Source organism: Podarcis tiliguerta (genome assembly GCF_965153285.1).
Source record: "Podarcis tiliguerta genome assembly, chromosome: 17".
Classification (NCBI taxonomy): domain Eukaryota; kingdom Metazoa; phylum Chordata; class Lepidosauria; order Squamata; family Lacertidae; genus Podarcis; species Podarcis tiliguerta.
Genome location: NC_139550.1, coordinates 30,409,475 through 30,431,010, shown reverse-complemented (window position 1 = coordinate 30,431,010; position 21,536 = coordinate 30,409,475). Strand labels below are relative to the sequence as shown.

Below are 21,536 nucleotides of genomic sequence, written 5' to 3'. Positions count from 1 at the left end.
TTAGATATCAGGAGCTTCGTCCAGTCACAATGGCTGCCTTTTCGGAAGGCTAAACCTCTCCAGACCTCGTATGCCTCCTTAGGAGAGTTGAGCCTTGGAAGGGATTCCCAATGTTCAATCTAAACCTGGTCTAAGCTGTGTTTTCACAGTGCTCAAATTCTTGAAAGAAAGAGATGTCAGGCCTCCCGGCCGCTGACAAAAGATTGGCAGCATCTCCAGTTGCCGGGTGTGGTGCAAATTAATCGCCAGCCCCGGAAATTGTGCTCATCTCCTTGAAACTCTTTTGGAGTCCTTTCATTTATTTATTTGGTTTTTTCGAATTACAGTCTTACAATCACATATCCAACATACAACAAACAAGATTCTTCGGAATCTCCTGGACTTCCCTCCTCCCCTTTGTGGGTCCTATTGCTAGTCCTGCATCTTTTATAATACTCCACATCTTTTTGGTCTCCATTATATCCAAAATTCACCATTAAACTACAAGTGTTGCTCCAATCCTGCTAACAAATTTATCTGTTTGCAATGGTTTTTAAGATAAATTATAAATTTTCCTCGTTCTTTATTTAAAAATGTAAGGTAAGTTATAAATTTTCCCCATTCTTTATTAAAATTTTGGTCTTCGTGGTTTCTGATTCTTCCGGTCATTTTAGCCATTTCGGCTTAATCCATCAATTTAATCTGCCATTCTTCTCTGGTCGGGACTTTATCTTCTTTCTACCTCTGGGCCAAGAACCTCCGAGTCCTAGGATGTTCTTTAAAGTTTCTTCACTGTTTGTATGACAAGGGACCCCCACCCCACCCACACATTTGTTTCAAATTCCGTGTGATGTGCCGTTTCTATGGCAACTGCAGTCTCCAGTCAAAAGGCCTTGGGGTTTGCTGCAAAACCCCCAGAAGAACCCTCTTCAGACTTCCGGGTTGGCGCCATTGGTAATGGCGGACTCCCTCTGATCTCTGGAGGGACTAGCTCCGCGGAAATCGGGTCTGCACCACTGCGGCGAAGCGGGGACCCTTTTAAATCACAGGCGGGTGAAGCCTGCGAACGTGGGACTCGGCGGGCACCTTTTGCGCCCCCCCAATCTGCAAACTTCCTTGTAAACCCAGGAAACTTTTAATTTACTATCCTCTGCCCTTCTCCCATAGGACGTAGGGTACCAGCATGGGAAGGTGGTGTTTGACGGCTGGTGCCGTGGCGACATCATTGAAAAAATGGTCAAGGACCGGCATTCGGCAGACTTCTATGAGAGTAAACGCATGGATGTAAGTGTGGGGATGGGGGATTGGGAAGGAGTCAAAACAGCCCTCACCTGGGGCCCTTTCTGCTGGGCCCAGTTCTGGTTGCCTCGACTCAAAAAGGGTACGGAAGAGCTGGGAAATTCAGGAAAGGGCAGCCAAGAAGTTTTTAATGTTTGAAGTTTTAGCATGCTTTTAATATTCTGTTGGGAGCTGCCCAGAGCGGCTGAAACAAAAACCCCGTGAAGGAAGGTTGCAGCGTTTGGGAATTTTCAGTTTAGGGAAAAGGCGAGTCAGCGATTACACAACAGAAGTTTGTAAAATGATACACAGTATAGTCATACCTTGGGTTGAAGTAGTTTCGGGATAAGTATTTTTGGGTTGTGCACTCGCGCATGCGCAGTCAAAATGACGTCACACACATGCGCAGAAGCAGTGAATCGCAACCCACGCGGATGCGGGTTGCATTCGCTTCTGGATGCGAACAGGGCTCCGGAACGGATCCTGTTCGCATCCAGAGGTACCACTGTACGGAGAAGGCAGATAGAGAAAAGTTTCTCTCGTAATTAATCCTCTAACTCGTAGACGTCGAACGAAGCCAAATGTTGGAAGATCCAGGACAGATAAAAGACAGGACCTCTTCATGCTGCACTTAAGTTAAATTATGGAACTCATTCCCACAGGAGTCGCTAATGGCCCCCAACATAGATGGCTTTAAAAGAGGATTAGGCCGATACGTGGAGGAGAGGGCTGTCAGTGGCTACTTGCCAGGGTGGCTATGGTCTGCTCTCCACAGTTGGAGCCAATAAATGTTTCTGAATACCAGTGTATTCAGTGTATTATTGTGCTCAGGCCCTGCCTGTGGGGTTTCCACAAGCCAAGTCCTTAGCTCCGGGCCCCACTTTATGCAAAATAAGAAAGTGTCGCTCAAAATATTGGATGTACGTAGGACCTTTTGTGACAGGGCAGAAAATAAATCCAAATATGTAAATAAATCTTCCCTACTGGAATGATTTGTTTCCAAACTAGGGAACGTTTTGCATGCAAAACACCAACCACCCTGATTTTGCATTTCCTAATTACAGTTGTACCTTGGAAGTCAAACAGCTTCGTTCTCGAATGCTTTGTCTCCCGAATACCGCACCCCCGGAAGTAACTGTTGCGGTTTGCGAACTAATTTTGGAAGCCGAACATCCGACGGGGCTTCCGTGGCTTCTGATTGGCTGCAGGAGCTTCCTGAAATCAATCGGATGCCGCACTTTGGTTTCCAAATGTTTTGGAAGTCGAACAGACTTCTGGAACAGATTCCGTTCCACTTCCAAGCTACGGCTGTACTGGCACGCACAACTTCTCCACCTCTGTGTTGTGCATAGACAGTCTCAGCTGCTCTGGCAAACTTCCTTTCCCTTCCTCAGGTACTGATGTGCCCCACCGCAGGATTCACAGACCTGGCTGAGATTGTGTCCCGTATCGAGCCAGCCAAGAGCTACCTGTCAGACAGCTATGCCGATGGTGAGTACTTATTGCTTAGCAGGTTCAACTTAGTTCAGGTCCCGCTTTTAGCAATGGACTCGGGATGCTTCCAGCTGGTGGTATTTGGGAGCAGAATGTGGCATGCCTGGCACCACAGTTCCCATGTTCATCAAGTTAGCAAGTATATCTTTTAGAAGACATGTGAAGGCAGCCCTGTTTAGGGAAGCTTTTAATGTTGGATGCATTACTGTATTTTAATGTTTTGTTGGAAGCCGCCCAAAGTGGCTGGGGAAGCCCAGCCAGATGTGCAGGCTATAAATAAATTATTATTATTATTATTATTATTATTATTATTATTATTATTATATCATTATCATTATCATCATCATTATCATTATCATTATCATTATTATTATCTCTATGTACATCAAGTAACCAGTGGCAAGACCTTAGCAATGTTTGCTGGTGTTTGTTCTATCTTGCTCTTTCATGCACACAAGCACACACACATAGGCTGTGTGAGCACACCTGGAAATTTACAAAAATCCCGCACTAGGGAATTAGGAGCTGCGGCGGCAGCAGCAGTGGGAGGTTAGGCTGAGGGAAGGGTACTGCTTTTTGTCCAGCAACCAAAACCACAGCAATGAAGCTTCTTCTGTGTGCCTGCAAACCAGGGGAAGAGTCAGACTACTTGACTGAGTACGAGGACGAAGGAATGGACACCGTGCGAGAGGAAGAAGGGCAGGAGCTGCTCTTTGCCCCAGCAGAGCCGAATGCTGTCTTTGAAACAGTAAGCCGCCAAAGTACTCTGATTATAGGGCAGCCTGTGAAAATGTTCCTCTGTAGCTATAAATAAACAAAATAGGTTTCCCCTGACTGTAAGGGCCAGCCTGTGCAGGGGAGCCAAAGTCTAGCCTTGACCGCCAGAGGGGGACATGGCCTCCCTTTTCCTGGGTCAGGGGCATCCAAGGCTGCCCAACTGCTCATCCCTTGCTTGGGGCATCTTCACCAACAAAACTGTCCCGCTGGTGCAGAGCATGTTTCAGGGACTGGACGGAGGAGGAATGGTGGGGACTGACCCCTCCTCTTCCTGAACCTCCCCGAGAAGAGGACAGCATAGATTTAGAACAGCGGTTTGCAGAAGGGCATGGTTCAGAGGCTGCAGTGGGGAGAAGCTGGGAAATATTGGGAGAGGAGCTGGAAGAAGAAGCAGACCAGGGGAGAGACAGCTGACAGACTCAGTGTCTTTAGAAAGCATGCCAGACACCACCACCCCCAGGACCCGACGTGCATTGAGAGTAGTGGAACAGAAAGCTCAGAGGCAGAAAGCACAGATCAACCGGCTCAGGGATGACGTAGAATAGGAAAGACAGAGGGGTGGGCCTTTACTTGGAGCAACGCCATTACTGCAATATAGAGGCACTTTCCAAAGCCTCTCTCTGTGTTTATTGAATAAAGGACTTGGTAAGAACTCTTCTAGAGGGATGCAAGTGATGCTGTGGGTTAAACCACAGAGCCCAGGACTTGCCAATCAGAAGGTCGCCGGTTCGAATCCCCGTGACGGGGTGAGCTCCTGTTGCTCGGTCCCTGCTCCTGCCAACCTAGCAGTTCGAAAGCACATCAAAGTGCAAGTAGATAAATAGGTACCACTCTGGCGGGAAGGTAAACGGTGTTTCTGTGCGCTGCTCTGGTTCTCCAGAAGCGGCTTAGTCATGCTGGCCACATGACCCTCGGCCAGTAAAGCGAGATGAGCGCCACAACCCCAGAGTCGGCCACAACTGGACCTAATGGTCAGGGGTCCCTTTACCCTTTACCTTTTAAGAATTCTTCTTGGCTGCCCACCATGGGAGGGATCAGATTCCCTTGAAGCCTGACAGCATCCCACTGGTGCGTCTGCCATGATGGCAAGGTTTCTGTTCTCCCGCAGTCGCCACGCCTTCGATACTGGATTGCGCCCTGAATGTCACATCAAGTCAATGCCTCTCTGCGGTTCTCTTCCGTAAACACTGGTTTCACAGCAGCATTTCCCCCTTCTTTCAGGATGAGGAAAAGAGCCTACGATATCGCCGTGGGACTCACCAGGAAGCCGCTGCCCTTCCGACTACTCCTACCCCCTGAGAGGGGTGCTGCAACTTGAGCTAGAGAAACTGAGACCAAACCTTGCACTTGCCCTCCTGCGAGCTGCAGCGAGGAGCCCTCCAGATCACACCATTTGTAACTTTTTGCCGCCTGCCTGGCAGGCACGCTGGCATCCCTGCAAGGCCCTGGTGTGCTCCTGGATCCTCTTGCGCCACGCCAGAAGGTGACCCGCTCGACAGAACTGTAGACCTCCCAGCACAAACTGAAGGATGCCACCAAGCAGATGCTGCTCAGTTACCTGCCCAGGTGTGGGGATGGAGCCGGCCACTCTGGCGTCCGAGTGCTTTCAGGGTTCCTCGGCTGGACCGCTGCCTTTCTCCTCCAGCTTTCCCCTACTTGAAACAGCCCTGAAGTGGGCCGGAGAGTGAGGAAGGGGAGGAGAGGGCAGCATTTTACTTACACTACACTCCATTTTTAGGAAGGGGCCAGGGAGAAGACGTTGCAGGTTCCTCCTGCGTTGGCCTAGTACCACGAGGGACCGGTTTCGAATCCTGCCCGTCCCCAGGCAGTGCCCTTTTCGCCCAACCAGCTTAGGGAGGGATGTTGCACAGTGACCTGACAAAAGGGAGGCTCTCTCCGATGCTGAGCGTTCCTAGTCAAAGCATTAACCGTTATGGAAGAACCGCCGCCGTGAATAGGGTACAGAAACATACCTTGTTCCTATGTTGACTTAACTTAATCCTGCTTTGAGCTGAGCCCTGACACTCCTTGGCATTTATGTTCCTAGCCCGCCTGAGGTTTCGGGCTGTGGCCACACAGACTGTTCTTTATTTTATATTTAAAAAGAAACATATGAAAAACCCACTTTTTCTTTGCTTCGGATTTACAGGGAAGAAATACAGGGCTTATGTTTGGCAGGGAGGGAGGGTGTTTATCATGTACTATATTTATTTATTCCCTTTCCCCTTCAAATGCAGAAGTGCTGCCCATGTGGTTGTCTGGCAGCCCCGCATCCAGCCCTTGGCCAGACCCAGGTCTGCTCATCTGCATTCAAACCATACATATCCTGGGACCATAAAGTATTACAAGAAGACAGAGGCACCAAGTTGCCCCCAAGATTGAATCATAGAATCATAGAGTTGGAAGAGACCACAAGGGCCATCGAGTCCAACCCCCTGCCAGGCAGGAAACACCATCAGAGCACTCCTGACATATGGTTGTCAAGCCTCTGCTTAAAGACCTCCAAAGAAGGAGACTCCACCACACTCCTTGGCAGCAAATTCCACTGTCGAACAGCTCTTACTGTCAGGAAGTTCTTCCTAATGTTTAGGTGGAATCTTCTTTCTTGTAGTTTGGATCCATTGCTCCGTGTCCGCTTCTCTGGAGCAGCAGAAAACAACCTTTCTCCCTCCTCTATGTGACATCCTTTTATATATTTGAACATGGCTATCATATCACCCCTTAACCTCCTCTTCTCCAGGCTAAACATGCCCAGCTCCCTTAGCCGTTCCTCTTAAGGCATCGTTTCCAGGCCTTTGAGGGGGCCTAGCATGCATGGCTCCCCTAGATTTGGCATGCCTGCAAGGAAACCTCTGTGGGGAGGGGGAGCGCAGCGGTTATTGCCTTCAAAGCCATCCTTCTTTCAAGAAGATCATTCGAAAGCATTCTGCAAAAAAATAAGGAGCTTTGAAGGTAGGCAGCTGATAGGTAGGGCGAGAGAAAGGCAATTGAATCTTAAGCCGCTGACATTATTATTATTATTATTATTATTATTATTATTATTATTATTAAGAATTTATATACCGCCCTATACCTGGGGGTCTCAAGGCAGTTCACAGAATAAAATCAAGATACAAAACCACAAAATACCTAATAAAAATAAAAACAACCCACCAAAAAACACATTTTTAAAGGGCATAGGATGTAAATTGGACCAACCAAAGGCCTGATTAAAAAGGAACGTTTTTGCCTGGTGCCTAAAGGTGTCTAATGAAGGCGCCAGGCGAACTTCCCTGGGGAGAGCATTCCACAGACGGGGAGCCACTGCAGAGAAGGCCCGTTCTCGTGTTGCCAACCTCTCAAGGAAGAGGCACACGAAGGAAGACCTCAGAAGATGATCTCAGATTCTGGGTAGGTTTATATGGAAAGAGGCGTCCTGGAGATATTGCAGTCCTGAGACGTATAGAAATGCAATAAAGAGAAATGCATGCTAGAAATGCAATACCAGTGGGGAGTGGAGATAAAGATCAGGCTGCCAGGTGGCAGGAATAGAGCCTGAAAAGGTTAGATGTCAAAGTTTGGCTCCCGCCTCTGGGATTCTGTGCTTGGGTGGCACTTCGTGTATGTGTGCCTGTGTGTGCCTGATTGTCAGCAGTGCAGCCAGCTGGGTGGGAAAGGGGAACAGGACACAGGGCTGGAGAAATGATAAGAGGCACACGGCCACCAGGGCAGCTGGCTGTTTCCGCCACCTCTTCTGATTCTGGGCTTGACTTCTTGGCATCGGGCAAGAACCAGGCTGCTGATTAGACAGAGGCAGCTTCCTGCTCAAGCCCAAGACAGAGTGTGCAATGTGCTTTTCCTGCCCATCTTGTGCACCCAGGATCTTATCTTCCCTTCCGGCCTGGCACTCAAATAAACACTTAGCAGCCTCTCCCCCTATTGCTGACCCCCAGCCTCTAGTGCAGGGGGGTGTATCTAACCTGTGTCTTTCCAGATGACCCTGAACTACCATTTCCATCGTCCCTGACCATTGACCATGCAGGCCAGGGCTCCTGGGGTGGAAACGCGGGGGCTCACATGAGCCACCCCTACCCAGGAAGCAACATGGACTAATTTTTTAAAAATCTATTCATGTTGGATGTGTGCTGTATTGATGCGGATGGGTGACCCAGGTGAGTCTGTGGTTTCTCGGGGCGGCAGGTGAGATCTTGCTGCACCTTGCCTCATCTCCTTGGCACAGCTTTTTTGTCGATATCCTATGGGGCTCATCTGGGTGTTTCACAGGGTGGGTGCCACTACCGAGAAGGCCCTCTGCCTGGTTCCCTGTAACCTCACTTCTCACAGTGAGGGAACCACCAGAAGGCCCTCGGAGCTGGACCTCAGCTGGAGACGCTCCTTCAGGTATACTGGACCGAGGCCATTTAGGGCATGGATAGGCAAACTAAGGCCCAGGGGCTGGATCCGGGCTAATCTCCTAAATCCAGCCTATGGACAGTCTGGGAATCAGCGTGTTTTTACATGAGTAGAATGTGTGCTTTTATTTAAAATGCATCTCTGGGTTATTTGTGGGGCATAGGAATTCGTTCTTTTTTCTTTTCTTTTTTTCAAAATATAGTCAGGCTCCCTACAAGGTCTGAGGGACAGTGGACCGGCCCCCTGCTGAAAAAGTTTTCTGACCCCTGGTTTAGGGCTTTAAAGGTCAGCACCAACACTTTGTCCAATGTGATCAGCATGGCAGCAACTTGATAGGCAAACATTTAATCCAAAGAAAACTGTTTTGCTGCCTGAGTGGTCCTCTTTGCCAGAAGGTTAAAAATGTAGCAGGACTTGACCGCTGAACTAATCCTCTGCCCAGACCTCTACAGCTGCTGGCACTGCATGACTTCCTCCTGGAAAAGGATGGTTGTCAACCCATAAAAGAGGTTGCCTAGTACTATTGTACTAGGCACCTGGGCATTTAATTGTTTACATTTCTATCCTAAGCTGCACTTTAAAATGGCAATGATTATCGTAATATGGCAATGCACTCAGCTGCCATATATATCTCACAAAGGCAGAAATCTCTGCAGATTGCTGCTGTTCTGCAGGTAGTATTCATCCACACCAGCAAATTCAGGTTTGGCATTCTTCTGCAATGAACCTGGTGCTGCTGCTGGAAAAGAACAACAACAGACTTCTGCCCGTAAGAAAAGTGATTGGAAAATGCAGTGGCCTAACAGTTGCTTGACACAATGTTTTTTAACCAAACCGGAAATAATTTCAATAAGCATCTGGCATTGTGAATCCTCCCTGCAAACTTTGTGCAAGCAAATAGGGATGAACGCTCAAGAAACGCGTTGTCTGGAAGACGCCTAACAGTTCCAGTTTCAGCTTAAAAGCAAGCCCGTGTTCAAGATGGTTTAACACTTTCAGAGAAAGCCTTTGGCTTTAAATTTCACGGAAAACATCCACCCTCATCCAAAGAGCCTTGTTTGCAGCAATGAACTGCAAGGCTGCTGCATTCAAATATACCCCTTGCAAACAGAGATAGGATGGAGTCATTTGGGAGGAAGGAAGCAGATTCACTCAGGGTTGAATGCAGATTAGGCAGGCCCACAAGTAAACTGGGCTGATGTGAAGAAATGGACTTTTGCTGTGTGAGCTAAAACCATTCTGTGAAATGCTGATATGTGGTTATTGGCTGGTTGATAATACATTACCAAAAGTGTTCGTTTTGCTTTTTTTGTTCTTTGCGTACATACACACACAAACACCAAAAAAATAGGAAATTTTAAATTAAATTTGAAGCTCTGTCTGGGTTTCCTCTCTCAAGATCTCAGCTTTCGCCCATCAGGTGGTGGCAACCAGCATTTGCCCACCAAGCAGCCGCTGTCTAGTTTAGGGCACCATGGGAGAGGTCTCATTGGTTGCACTTTGCAGCGAGGACCTGAGAGCCATCCTTTGAATGCATCATATCCTTCCTGGAAGCCAGCCATGGTCTTTGTGGCATCCTCCTGCTCCTTGCCTTTTGGCCCCCAGCTCTCTGTTTATCAGCCGGCAAACGTCCTCTGTTGGGCCTTCCGAGGAGCCCTCTGCTGTGATGGCATCGTGGAAGGGACTCTACAGAAATGTTGACCTTGAGCTAGAAGACCCAAAGGACCCTGAGCAGAGGAGTCAATCAGGTATGTGGCACAGAGTGAGGCACATTAGGTTAGCCATATTTATTTGTATGCTGTGGGTGGATTTTTGTCATTGTCCTGTTGGGCTGTGTATGTGATAAAGGGGAGCCATACTGGGGTGAAGGCGTCTCCTATTTATTTTTTTTATAATATTTATTAGAAGTTTATAGTTACAGAAAAAGAAGGAAAAAAGAAACAATAAAAAAATTTAACAAGCAATACATCAAAAATTAAAAAAACAAAAAAAACAATACATCAAAACAACAAGAAAAACAAAAACATTTAAAAACACATCCAATATTTCCATATCTTTACCTTTCATTCACCTGTTTCATCGACCTCCTCACACCTCCCTTTTTTGTATTCTAGTTCAGTTAGCTATTTCAGCAAATCCTTTCCATCTTTCTCCATTTTTTGTTTTATAATTTGTCTTAACACAATCTAACTTTAAATTTTCCACTTTAGGCGTCTTCTATTTGTCCCCATGTCAGTTTCAGTTTATTGGTTAATTTTTCTAGTAGGGCTGTTTCCCATACTATTTGGAACCATTGGTCCATGCTTACTCCTGACAGGTCTCTCCAGTGTCTGGCTATGATGCTTCTGGCTGCTGAAAGTAGGTGGGTTATGAGTTCTTTGTGGTGTAAATGGGCATTGTTGTCTTGGAAGATGTTTAGATAGCCAATTCTGGGGTAATTTCCACTCTACTCACACATGAAAACAAAGACCACCACAGCCAACCACAAATGAACAACCACACCCCCTAGGCCAACCCTAACCTCTCTCACCACCAAGGGGACACAAGTGAACAGCAAAGAACCTGCACAAGCAACGCTGAGACCAAACCCTACATATAGTAAGTAAAATAGAAACATCGCCACCCCCACCCATCTTCCCCCCCTCCACCTCTTTTCCCCTTTTCTTTCTAATGTCTCAACAAATGAAACTGATTTGTAAAAATGTTACATGGGGAGGGGGATAGAAAGAGAGAGAGACATTACACACACTTTTGTAAATCAAGAAAATCTTTAATAAATAAACAGAGTGAGGCGCATAGGAAAAGGGTCCATTGCTGGGGATTATTAGGAGATGGCAAGGGTCCTGGTGGAGCAATCCCAGAGTTGGTATCTTATTCCTGCCTCCATTCCTAGCTCCCTACAGGATTCAGCTTCAACCAAGGCTGCTGTGTTTTTATCTCTCTCCCCCCCACCACCCATCCCTAATTGTGCCCACTTATTTTCTCCCAACGGCACACAACTTCTGTAGGCGCGGCAGATCCCTGATAATAGTAAAGGTAAAGGTACCCCTGCCCGTACGGGCCAGTCTTGACAGACTCTAGGGTTGTGCGACCATCTCACTCAAGAGGCCGGGGGCCAGCGCTGTCCAGAAACACTTCCGGGTCACGTGGCCAGCGTGACATCGCTGCTCTGGCGAGCCAGAGCCGCACACGGAAACGCCGTTTACCTTCCCGGTAGTAAGCGGTCCCTATTTATCTACTTGCCCCCGGGGGTGCTTTCGAACTGCTAGGTTGGCAGGCGCTGGGACCGAACGATGGGAGCGCACCCCGCCGCGAGGATTCGAACCGCCGACCTTTCGATCGGCAAGCCCTAGGTGCTGAGGCTTTTACCCTAAAGCAGAGCTTTCCAAACATTTCCATGTCGGTGACACACTTTCTGGACATGCACCGTTTCATGACATGGTACCGTATTTTTCTGTGTATAAGATGAGGTTATTTTATTTTAAAATTATGCTAAAAATTGGAGGGGGTCGTCTTATACACGGATAGTGGAGAGGTGAGACTGGCATTTGGTGGCTGCTGTTAACAGGAGATTGTAAGCGGCGTTTTTGTGGGTGATTGGTGGATGTGGCAAGTTCCGCTGGCTATTGACTGCTGCAGCAATTGGGTGGGGTGATTGGCACTTGATTTTGTTAGGCGGGCGTGCTGATGATGGGTGGTTTCGTTGATGTGGTTGTGGCGGTCCTGTGGGTGAGTGATATTCAGCCGCCACCACCACCCCGCCAAAACAAAGCTCAACAACTGGGCAATCTCCCCCCATTTTCTCAATCTGGAGTCCCAAATTATACATGGGGGCGTGTTATACATGGAAAAATATGGTAATTCAGTTTTGCTGGCAAACGAGAGGTTAATCCAACCCCTTTCCAGCCCCTGGATTCAAAAACGTTTCTTTGTCCATGAAAGCCAACAACCGCTCTTACCCAATGGGTTAGGTTTTTGGATTCGGGGATCAACAGGCATTGTCGGCTTCTCAGTGGCGTAGCGTGGGGGGTGCAGGGGCGGCCGGCCGCACCGGGCGCAACATCTGGGGGGGGGCGCGCTCACACTCGCAGCTCTCTGCCCCTACCTGGCTCACTCTCACTGCAGTGCTGGCTGTGCGAATCCGATCCGAGCCGCCGGGTCGCCGCCCACTGTGGAGGGGAGGGTGCCAGGCGTGCGGTGCAATGCGGAGAGAGAGCGAGGGACTATCGGGGAGGGACAGTGCAGCGGGGGGGGGCACAAATTACTTGCCTTGCCCCGGGTTAGGGGGCGCAAATTACTTGCCTTGCCCCGGGTGCTGACAACCCACGCTACGCCACTGCTGCTTCTACACCAAAGGCAAAATGCTCCCAGGTTTCCTGAGAAGCCCAAAGCATTGAAGGAGTCAGACAGGCAGCTGAAGCACAGCTGGCAAAACACGAACCCACACTCCACTTTCCTTGGCAGAGAAGTCTCTTAACTGCTTTACATTTGAATGACTCTGTTTTGCTGAAATAGCTGCAAAGCAGACACGGGGAAGGGTTAGGGAGTGAGAGGCGTTTTAACGTGTAGCAAAAGCACTATAAATTAAACGAATTAAACAGCACACAGTTTTTGCTTGGTTTGCATAATCTGTGCCCCCCCCAACAGAATTTCAGCTTCTCCACACAAATGTTAGGTTAACTTGATGCAGAGTGCTTTTTTCAGTTAGTTTTTTTGTACAGACCACGATAATGTTCACTGTCAGACCCTCCAAATGTCCCTATTTTCCAGGGATAGTTCTAGATTTACAGAATCTGTCCCGGTTTCTCATTTGATCCTGGAATGTCCCACTTTCCCTTAGGACATCTGTATTTTCATTGGTGAACTGAGTTATCTGACCCCAGAGCCATCTGAAGGCAGCCCTGTACAGGGAAGGGTTTTTAAAAATGTTTTATTATTATTTTTTATATGTTGGAAGCCGCCCAGAGTGGCTGGGGCAAACCAGTCAGATGGGTGGGGTATAAATAGTAAAATTATTATTATTATTATTATTATTATTGAATAGGGTGTCCCATTTTTCATTGGAGAAATGTTGGAGGGTATGCTATGGAGGTCATAGGGACCACACTTACAGATGCATTTCCTTGTCCTTTTCCTTATCACGATAAGACTGGTTCTGGCAGGGAGGTGAGTTTGTCAAGCACACCACCAATGATACCTGCACAACCTGGCTTGGTCTGTATGTAGCCAGATGACATCCCAAAATAGTGACAGTCTGGAAATACCCTAACTTGGCTCCTCCTTTCCTCCATGCAGGCACCAAGGAGTACCCCGAGGAAGAGAGTGTCTATGAGCCCTTTGATGCTGTGGCCAGTTTGGAGGGCAAGCAAGCAGCACAGGTGGCTGTGCCATGGAGCCCAGGTTTGTTTGGTCTGAGCTTCAGTGGGATCCTGGGGGGGGGGGGCGGTCTGGAGTTCACCCACAAGTCACTGTGTATTGCCCTGGGGCTGTTCTTTAGGCAGTGGACCATGGGGGGAAAGTCCCATTGGCAGTGGAGAATATTGGAGCCTCGTCACTAAGAACGCCATGCAAAGGACCTACATCTTTATTCCAGCCCGGGGAAGAAAAGATAAGAAAATGGAGAGTGATTTGTGTAAAGTAGGACAGTGATGGCCAAACTTGGCTATCCAGCTGTTTTGGGACAACAATTCAATTCATATTGTGCAGGCAGTGATGGCCAAACTTGGCTATCCAGCAATTCCCATCATCCCTGCTGCAAAGTTTTGGCTGCAAAGAGATTTATCGGGAAAAGGTCAACCCTGGTAGCAGAGGTCGATGGATCGAAACCATCCTCTGCTACCCGGGTTGACCTTTTTCCGATAAATCTCTTTGGATAGATTTATGGCTTTATTGCGTCCGGCATGCTCCCTCTGCGCGAGCCTCTGCAGGTCGTAAAATAATCAGCATAATTGCACAGCAGACGCGTGTGATGAAAAGAGCATTTTCCCAAGCCGTTGCTTCTGTTTCTAAAATCTCTTTATTGTTCCAAAAACACGTATTTACACAGTCAAATCTCCAGCTGACTCTAGCTGCATTTTCTCTGCTCCCTCCTTGGAGCTGCACAGTTAACAGACAGCACTTTCGATTTCCACACTGAACACAGAGCATTCCAAACTGCTCACGCTTACGCTTACGTCCCTGGTAAGCCCTCCCCCTCAGAGCCGAGGCACAGAAGGTTAACCCTTCACTACACCCAACACTGACCAATGGTCCTGTTAGCTAGGGATGATGGGAGTTGTAGTCCCAAAACAGCTGGAGAGCCAAGTTTGGCCATCACTGGTGTAGGGAGATGATTTCTTGAACCTGGTGTTCATTTCCCTCCATTCATCCCCCAACCCCGCCTTGCAGGGGCTCAAGGGTCTTGTGGTTTGTATCTTACAATGAACCCCCATGTTCTAGACTCCCCCCATTGTTAAATTGTATTTTGGGGGTTGCTTCTTTTTTAGTTTGCTTACTATTGCCTTTTTTGTGTCGTAAAATATGCTGCTGCTGCTGCTGCTGCTGATGATGATGATGATGATGATGAAACAAATAAATAGCAAATGGCCCCAAAGCAATAAACTAGTAGAGTTAAGAGTGCATTGCAGAGTTAGAGGACCCTTTGAGCTTTCTCCCGATTGAAGTGCAGAGTGTTTGAGGACTGGGACATTCGCAGGGAAACCAAAATGCTTGTTTACAAAGCTATTGTACTACTAACCTTACTGTATGCTTGTGAAACTTGGACCACTTGTAAAAGCCATTTCCAGCTCCTCAAAAGATTCCATCAACAGTGTCTCTGAAATATTTTACACGTACTTGGGAAGACTACTAAAGCAAACTAATGCCAGCGTACTGGGAGAAGCAAAGATCACCAATGTCAAAGCAATGATTCTTCAACATCAACTTGGTTGGACTGGTCATGTTTTGCAGATGCCTGATTATTGTCTTCCAAAGCAACTACTCTATTCTGAACTTAAAAATGGAAAGCGTGATGCTGGTGGTCAACAAAAGAGGTTGAAAGACTCTCTCGAGGCAAATCTTTAAAAATGTAGTATAAACCCCGACAACTGGGAAACACAGGCCTGCGAGCGCTCCAGTTGGAGAACAGCCTTTACCAAAGGTGTCATGGGCTTTGAAGACACTCAAACTCAGGACGAAAGGGAGAAAAAACGTGCTAAGAGGAAGGCATGTTTGGCAAACCCTCATTATGATCAACTCCTGCCCGGGAACCTATGCCCCCACAGTGGAAGGTCGTGTGGATCCAGAATTGGCCTCCACGGTCACTTATGGACTCACTGTTTATGGAAGACAATCTTACTTGGCTATGAGTGATTGCCAAGAAGAAGCAGAAAGAATTCTGTGATACCACAGGGATTGGTGTGGCAGGTGAGGGGACGTTGGTGGCAGAGCGGAGGTGGAGAACAGGCAGAATGACTCTCTCTCTTTCTCTCTCTCCACCCCCCCCCCCCTTTTCTCAGCCGGGAAGCCATCTTGGACACGCAAGGTGGTTTTAGTAGCTGTTGCTGCTCTGCTGGCTACCTCGGTGTTCCTGAACGTGTTGCTGCTTGCGGTGGGAATTATGCGCTGTAAGTGGTCTGCTGGGTCTCTAAAGGCTGCTGGGGTGCCAGGTAGGGCTTTGCCAGACTGATCTACTTTCTTCCTGTATCATTCAGAAGACATGCATGCGTCTCTGGATGTCTGCCTGGATTCTCAGCTGGGGAAGAGGCATAGTTTAGTGGTCGGGCGCATGCTTTGCATGCCATAGGTGCCTCCCAGGTTTCGCCCCTCACACCACCTCCATGTAGAGCTGACAAAGACCCCTGCCTGAAACCCCAAAAAGCTGCTGGCAGCTAGTGTAGACAATACCAAGGTAGGCTGTCAGTGGTCTAAGCCAGTGGTTCCCAACCTTTTTTTTTGCCCCATGCCCCACCTAAGCATCTCTAAAATCCTGATGTCCCCACCACCATCACATATAATTCTTATTATTCAAAAAGTGAACTCCTGTTCACGTGGCGGAGGCCGAAAAGGCCAGTAACTTGGTCTAAACAAGCTCCCAAATTCCCCCCCCCCCTTAAAAATCAAATTGCCCCCCTGTGGGGCGTGTGCCCCATGTTGGGAACTATGGGTCTAAGCTCAATATACAGCAGCTTCCTCTCTCCCTAAGGTGGAGCTTCATTCAAAGTGCATTATAGTCAATTGTACAACATTAAAGTGCATTGAAGCACTGTGTGTGTGAGAGAGAGAGTGAGGAAGAGTTTAGGTAGAGTTACCTTAACTCTATGCAACAATTTTCCTGGCATACACTGATTTAAAAAAAAACAGCTACCAAGAAAGGGGGCACTAAAATGGTACGAAAAGTGATGGTTGACACTTTCAGATGTAAGTTCCATATGGCCACTTGGTCAATGAGGATTGGTGAGTACCACACTCCTTTTTCAAGCCAGTGGTAGGATATCACTTTTAGGTAACAATGCTAAGACTGTGACACACGCACCCCGGGGCCTTCAAAGTTTCTTTTTCACCAGTTGCTACTGATCCTTCAGCCAGCCTGTAATGCTAATCCTAATGCTAATAATAATATAAAAAAATACCCCGCCCATCTGGCTGTGTTTCATCAGCCACTCTGGGCGGCTCCCAACAGAATACAGTGGTACCTCTGGTTACGTACTTAATTTGTTCCGGAGGTCCGTTCTTAACCTGAAACCATTCTTAACCTGAGGTACCACTTTAGCTAATGTGCCTCCCACCGCCGCCACACACTTTCTGTTCTCATCCTGAGGTAAAGTTCTTAACTCGAGGTACTACATCCAGGTTAGTGGAGGTGTAACCCGAAGTGTTTGTAACCTGAGATGTTTGTAACCCGAGGTGTTTGTAACCCGGGGTACCACTGTATTAAAAACACAATAAAACACCAAACATTAAAAACTTCCCTAAACAGAGCTGCCTTCAGATGTCTTCTAAAAGTCAGATAGTTGTTTATTTCCTTGACATCTGATGGGAGGGCGTTCCACAGGGTGGGTGCCACTACCGAGAAGGCCCTCTGCCTGGTTCCCTGTAATCTCACTTTTCGCAGTGAGGGAACTGCCAGAAGGCCCTCGGTGCTGGACCTCAGGGGGTTGAGATACTCCTTCAGGTATACTGGGCCGAGGCTGTTTAGGGCTTTAAAGGTCAGCACCAACTTCTTCTTGTTGGCTCCCTGCACAGATTCTAAGATGTCTGCTGCTTTGGAGCAAGTGCGTGCTGAGAACAGGAAGCTCCAAGAGGCAGGTGAGTGTCTGTGGGAGTTGTGGCGGACCTTGTGGAGGAGCTCAAGACCCCCTGGCTCTGCCCTCACTGCCCCAAGGCTGGAAGGTGGTGCTCAGCTCCACATTTCAGGCTAGGCGCAGGAGTGCAGGTTTTCTGGAGAGCAGAATAAAAGTTCTGTCTTGGTACTTCCGAAAAGCTCTGCAGAACAGTGATGCACTTGACTGTGACATACCTTTTACTTCTCGTTTGAAAACGATATACCTGCTGATAGCCAGCCTAGGTGGCTGACTGGAACCAGAGCCAGCCCACCCATGAGGCAGGGTGAAGCAGCTGCCTCAGGCGGCGGAAGTAGTGATGCAGGCAGGGCGGCAGAAGGCACCTCGGGTGGCAAAATGGGCTGGGCTGCCCCTGACTGGAACCAACAGGGGACCACTAATAAACAAGAGGGAGAACGATGGGCTTGCTGAGGAGAATCCAGAAGTATGCAGATGTTTAAAGTGTCAAAATGGGTGGGAAATAAAAGACTCCAGGGACGACCAAATAATTCTGTAAAGAATTATCTCTGCAATTCTCAGGTGCAGCAGGGAAGTCTATCCCATCATGAGTGCTGAAGTAAGAGTCATCCGTCAGTGTTGGGTATTTCAGTCAGCTTCTAGAAAGGGAAGGGTGCCATTTTGTCATTTGCCTCAGTCGGCAAAATGTTTTAGGCCAGCCCTATTTATCCCAATCACAAATCATTGTGTTTCTCCATTAATTGACCTATTGTCTCAGTTAATATTAAACGGAAATTAGTCTCTTCAATCCGACAGAGCTGCTTTTTACTGTCTCTGTCACAAGCTCCATGTTCCAAAAATGCCTCTCGGGGTTGTTCCGTGTTTCTAGATGTTAGCGGGACTTTTCCTTCCACTTGCTGGTGAGAGCTTCAGATCTCATGAGCTCCTTCAAACCAAACTATGATGACCTCCAGCTCAGTTTTGGAGCAGTTCAAGCACCCCGACGGCTTGACCAGATTATCCATAGATGTATCTGGGACTGCTTTATTCAAATTCTAGACTAGATGCACAGATGGAACATGGACAAGAGTCTAAGCTCTATTATTACAGTAGGTTTCTATTCTACGTACTTTCAGTGAAGAGAATAGTACTCATTAAATATTGTTTTAGTGGCAAGCACATGGCTATTTTGCCAGAACCAAACGCCTCTAGAGTAGTTGACAAGGAATTGTACGTTTCCTTACAGCCTCCCCATCTATCTCATCCTTCTCACTCTGCAGATCTATTGTTCTTTCGAAGGACTCCATGCTTACATTCATTTCCCCCAGCTGGGAGTAGGGGAAAGAGGCAGCTCCCTTTGCAAAGCCACCTTGGACATTCCCTAGTCACTGGGGACCATTTGCCTGCAAAAGAGAGAATATCCCAACAGGGCATGTCATTTTAGGGGGTGAAACTTAATTTTTGCAAATTTTGTCAGCGGGGGGTGTTAAAAACATGTTTTTGGGTGTGAGGAAATCAAATCTGTTATTATTTTTTTGCCAGGACAACATTTAGCTTACCAAGTCTACATCTGAATAAGAAGCAAATAAACTGCTTTGAGAAAACCAAATAATTTAAATTTTTGCCTTTTGAAAGTGTCAGGTAATATAAAATATGTATAACATATAAATCAAACTAATATAAATATATGACATAACTGCAAGTACTTGGCAATCATTTTTAATGATTTCTATGTGATTTTACACACATTTTATTTACCAAGCAGAACTAAGTTATATCAGTTTAACCAAAATATCTTTTAGATTCCTGAGTAATTTTACAACTTTTTATCACCCCTCATTTTTTGGAATTGGAAAGTTGAAATTTGAAATGCCCTGCTTCCCCGGGCTAGGATGGGATAAATTCCAGCAGTCCTATAAACAATGGAGCGACCAGCTCAGCAAAACCCACTCCTACAATCACAGAATCACAGGTATGGTAAGGACCCCAAGACATCATCCAGCCCCAAGCCCTAACTCAGAATATTGCTAAGGAATATAGCAACATCTGACCTGGCAATTAGTCCCAAACTTGTTAGTTAGGTGCAAAATTAATAGCGCCAATAACATCTCACTGGAAATCCACAAAATCTCCAAGAATCATAGACTGGGTTAGAATGTTCTGGAAGATAGCTTCCCACAAAATTAACACATTTTGTCATGCCCTCCTCAAACCAATATATATACGGAAAAAGGGGCTCCCTTCATCTGTTTTTGGAACACATTTCAAAGATGAAATTACCGTATTTTTCGCTCTATAAGACGCACTTTTTCCCTCCTAAAATGTGTGCGCGTCTTATGGAGCGAATGCAGGCAGGAGGCTCTGCTCAGCACTCCCTTTAAAGAGCCACGTGGAGCGTGTGTGCGGCTCTTGGGGGCTTTTCCCTGAGGAGGGAGAAGGGCAGCCCATGACGGCCGCCTGAAAGCAAGATGAGTGCCACAACCCCATAGTTGCCTTGGACTGGGCTCAACCATCCGGGGGTCCTTTTCTTTTTTTCCCCTTTTTTTAAATAATATTTATTAAATATTTTATAATTATAAAAAGAAAAACAATAAAGAAAAACAATACATAGATTCAACAAACAATACATCAACAATAAAAAGAATACAATACAACAACATAAAGAAAACAAAAACATTTACACACACATCCAAATTTTATATCTATATCTTTCATTTGCTTATTTCCTCGACTTCCTCGCACCTCCCTTTTTTGTATTCTAGTTCAAATTAGCTGGTTCAACAAATCCTTTCCCTCTTCTTCAATTTTTGTTCTATAATTTATCCTAACACAATTTAACTTTAAATTTTCCACTTTAACACATGAACACTTAATATTCATATAATTCTTAATAACACTTCTGCTAAAACCCTGTAGCTTCATTCCAATATTCTTCTAACATTCATTAATTTTGCAATATTTCTGTAAATATACTTTAATTTTTTTCCAATTTAATCCGGGGGTCCTTTTCACCTTTACCTTTTTACTGGCTATCAAAGCCTAGCCTGCTTTGTCTTCCACTTGGTATACAGTGGACACTCGGGTTGTGAACGTGATCCGTGCGGGATGCGCGTTCGCAACCCACAGCGTTCGCAAGCCCGGCGGGTTGCGATTTGGCGCTTCTGCGCATGCGTGACCGCCAAAACCCAGAAGTAACCTGTTCCGGTACTTCTGGGTTTCGGCGGTCCGCATCCCGAGAAAACACAACCTGAAGTGGCTGTAACCCGAGGTATGACTGCACTTTACTGTCTCTTTTATATATATATATAATATTTTATTAAGATTTTCACATAAACAAAAAAGAAAGAAAAAAATACAAAAACATAAAGAAAAACAAGTAAAAACAATTCCATTTTCATAGTATTTCTTACATTAGCTTGTTTCCCAGACTTCCCCACACCTCCCCTCTCTGTATTCCAATTCAAATATTTAATCAGCAAATCCCTTCCCTCTGTCTTATCTTTATCTTTATCTTAGTATATTATACCTTTAATTCTTCATCTTTTTAACCTTCGAATTTTCCGTACTCCTTCACCACATTATTACTAATAACCCTTTAACCTCCATCCAACGTCATTTCTAACATTCATTAATTTTATAATATTTCTGTAAATAGTCTTTAAATTTCTTCCAATCTTCCTCCACCGCCTCTTCTCCCTGGTCTCTGATTCTGCCAGTCATTTTTGCCTGCACTTTACTGTCTCACTCCTGTTCTCTGGTAAGAAGCTGCAGAGACCTGACTCCATTTGTTCTCTCACTCTCAGTCCCTTTCCTCGTCTTGTCCATTCACTGCCTGCCTGCCTCTGGCTGCTGTGGTTCCTCCATGCTAACTCTGTTCCCCTTGCCAGTCCCCAGCTCCTTCTTGCTGTACAATGAGAACCGCAGTCATTGTGTGACGAGGAAGGAGCCCAGCTCTCTCACACAAGCGCCCTGTGACCCTAGGAATTGGCTGCAGCATTTTCGGTGGTTCTCCAGAGGCCTCCTCCTTCACGTGGATTCACTGCTCTGCGTGGCAGCACCCAAGGCCAAAAGAATGGAGACCGTCCGTCTGGAACCCTGCAATGGGACGAACCCGCTCCAGTGGTGGGAATGCCGCGATCACGATCTGCTGGCCCTGGAGGGCAAGGATCTGTATTTCAACTACGGCAACAGTCTTGACCGGGTGGTGATGCTGTTTGACCGCAATGGGCCCTGGAGTCGCTGGCTTACCTATGGCACCCGCCAAAACATCTGCAGCAGTGAGTCCTGGCAGGGTACTTCCCCCTTTCAGCGCCCAAGGAGGAGGGCATGCCCTCCAGCATTTCTCCAATGAAAATAGGT

The 21,536-nt window shown here is 46.9% G+C and overlaps 2 protein-coding genes across 15 annotated transcripts in view; both read left to right on the top strand.

Annotated features, from left to right (window-relative positions):
• PNPLA6 (patatin like domain 6, lysophospholipase) overlaps window positions 1-5,637 on the top strand; it is a 75,470-nt gene extending 69,833 nt beyond the window's left edge. For all 9 annotated transcript variants that reach the window (XM_083419430.1, XM_083419427.1, XM_083419426.1 and 6 more), the window contains 4 exons: window positions 1,147-1,263; window positions 2,652-2,748; window positions 3,384-3,499; window positions 4,750-5,637. In XM_083419430.1, coding sequence (XP_083275556.1) covers window positions 1,147-1,263; window positions 2,652-2,748; window positions 3,384-3,499; window positions 4,750-4,827 — 408 coding nt within the window. In that variant the 3' untranslated portion in view covers window positions 4,828-5,637. The remainder of the gene's footprint in view (window positions 1-1,146; window positions 1,264-2,651; window positions 2,749-3,383; window positions 3,500-4,749) is intronic.
• LOC310667684 (uncharacterized protein) overlaps window positions 1-21,536 on the top strand; it is a 46,293-nt gene that overhangs the window by 18,716 nt on the left and 6,041 nt on the right. The window contains exons 2-6 of one of the 6 annotated variants that reach the window (XM_083420526.1): window positions 6,950-9,668; window positions 13,216-13,320; window positions 15,417-15,566; window positions 17,143-17,205; window positions 21,065-21,454. In XM_083420526.1, the coding sequence (XP_083276652.1) occupies window positions 9,452-9,668; window positions 13,216-13,320; window positions 15,417-15,566; window positions 17,143-17,205; window positions 21,065-21,454 (925 nt within the window). In that variant the 5' untranslated portion in view covers window positions 6,950-9,451. Of the gene's footprint in view, window positions 1-6,553; window positions 9,669-13,215; window positions 13,321-15,416; window positions 15,567-17,142; window positions 17,206-21,064; window positions 21,455-21,536 lie in introns of those variants that run through there. The other 5 variants (XM_083420527.1, XM_083420525.1, XM_083420528.1 and 2 more) reach the window with 5 other exon arrangements.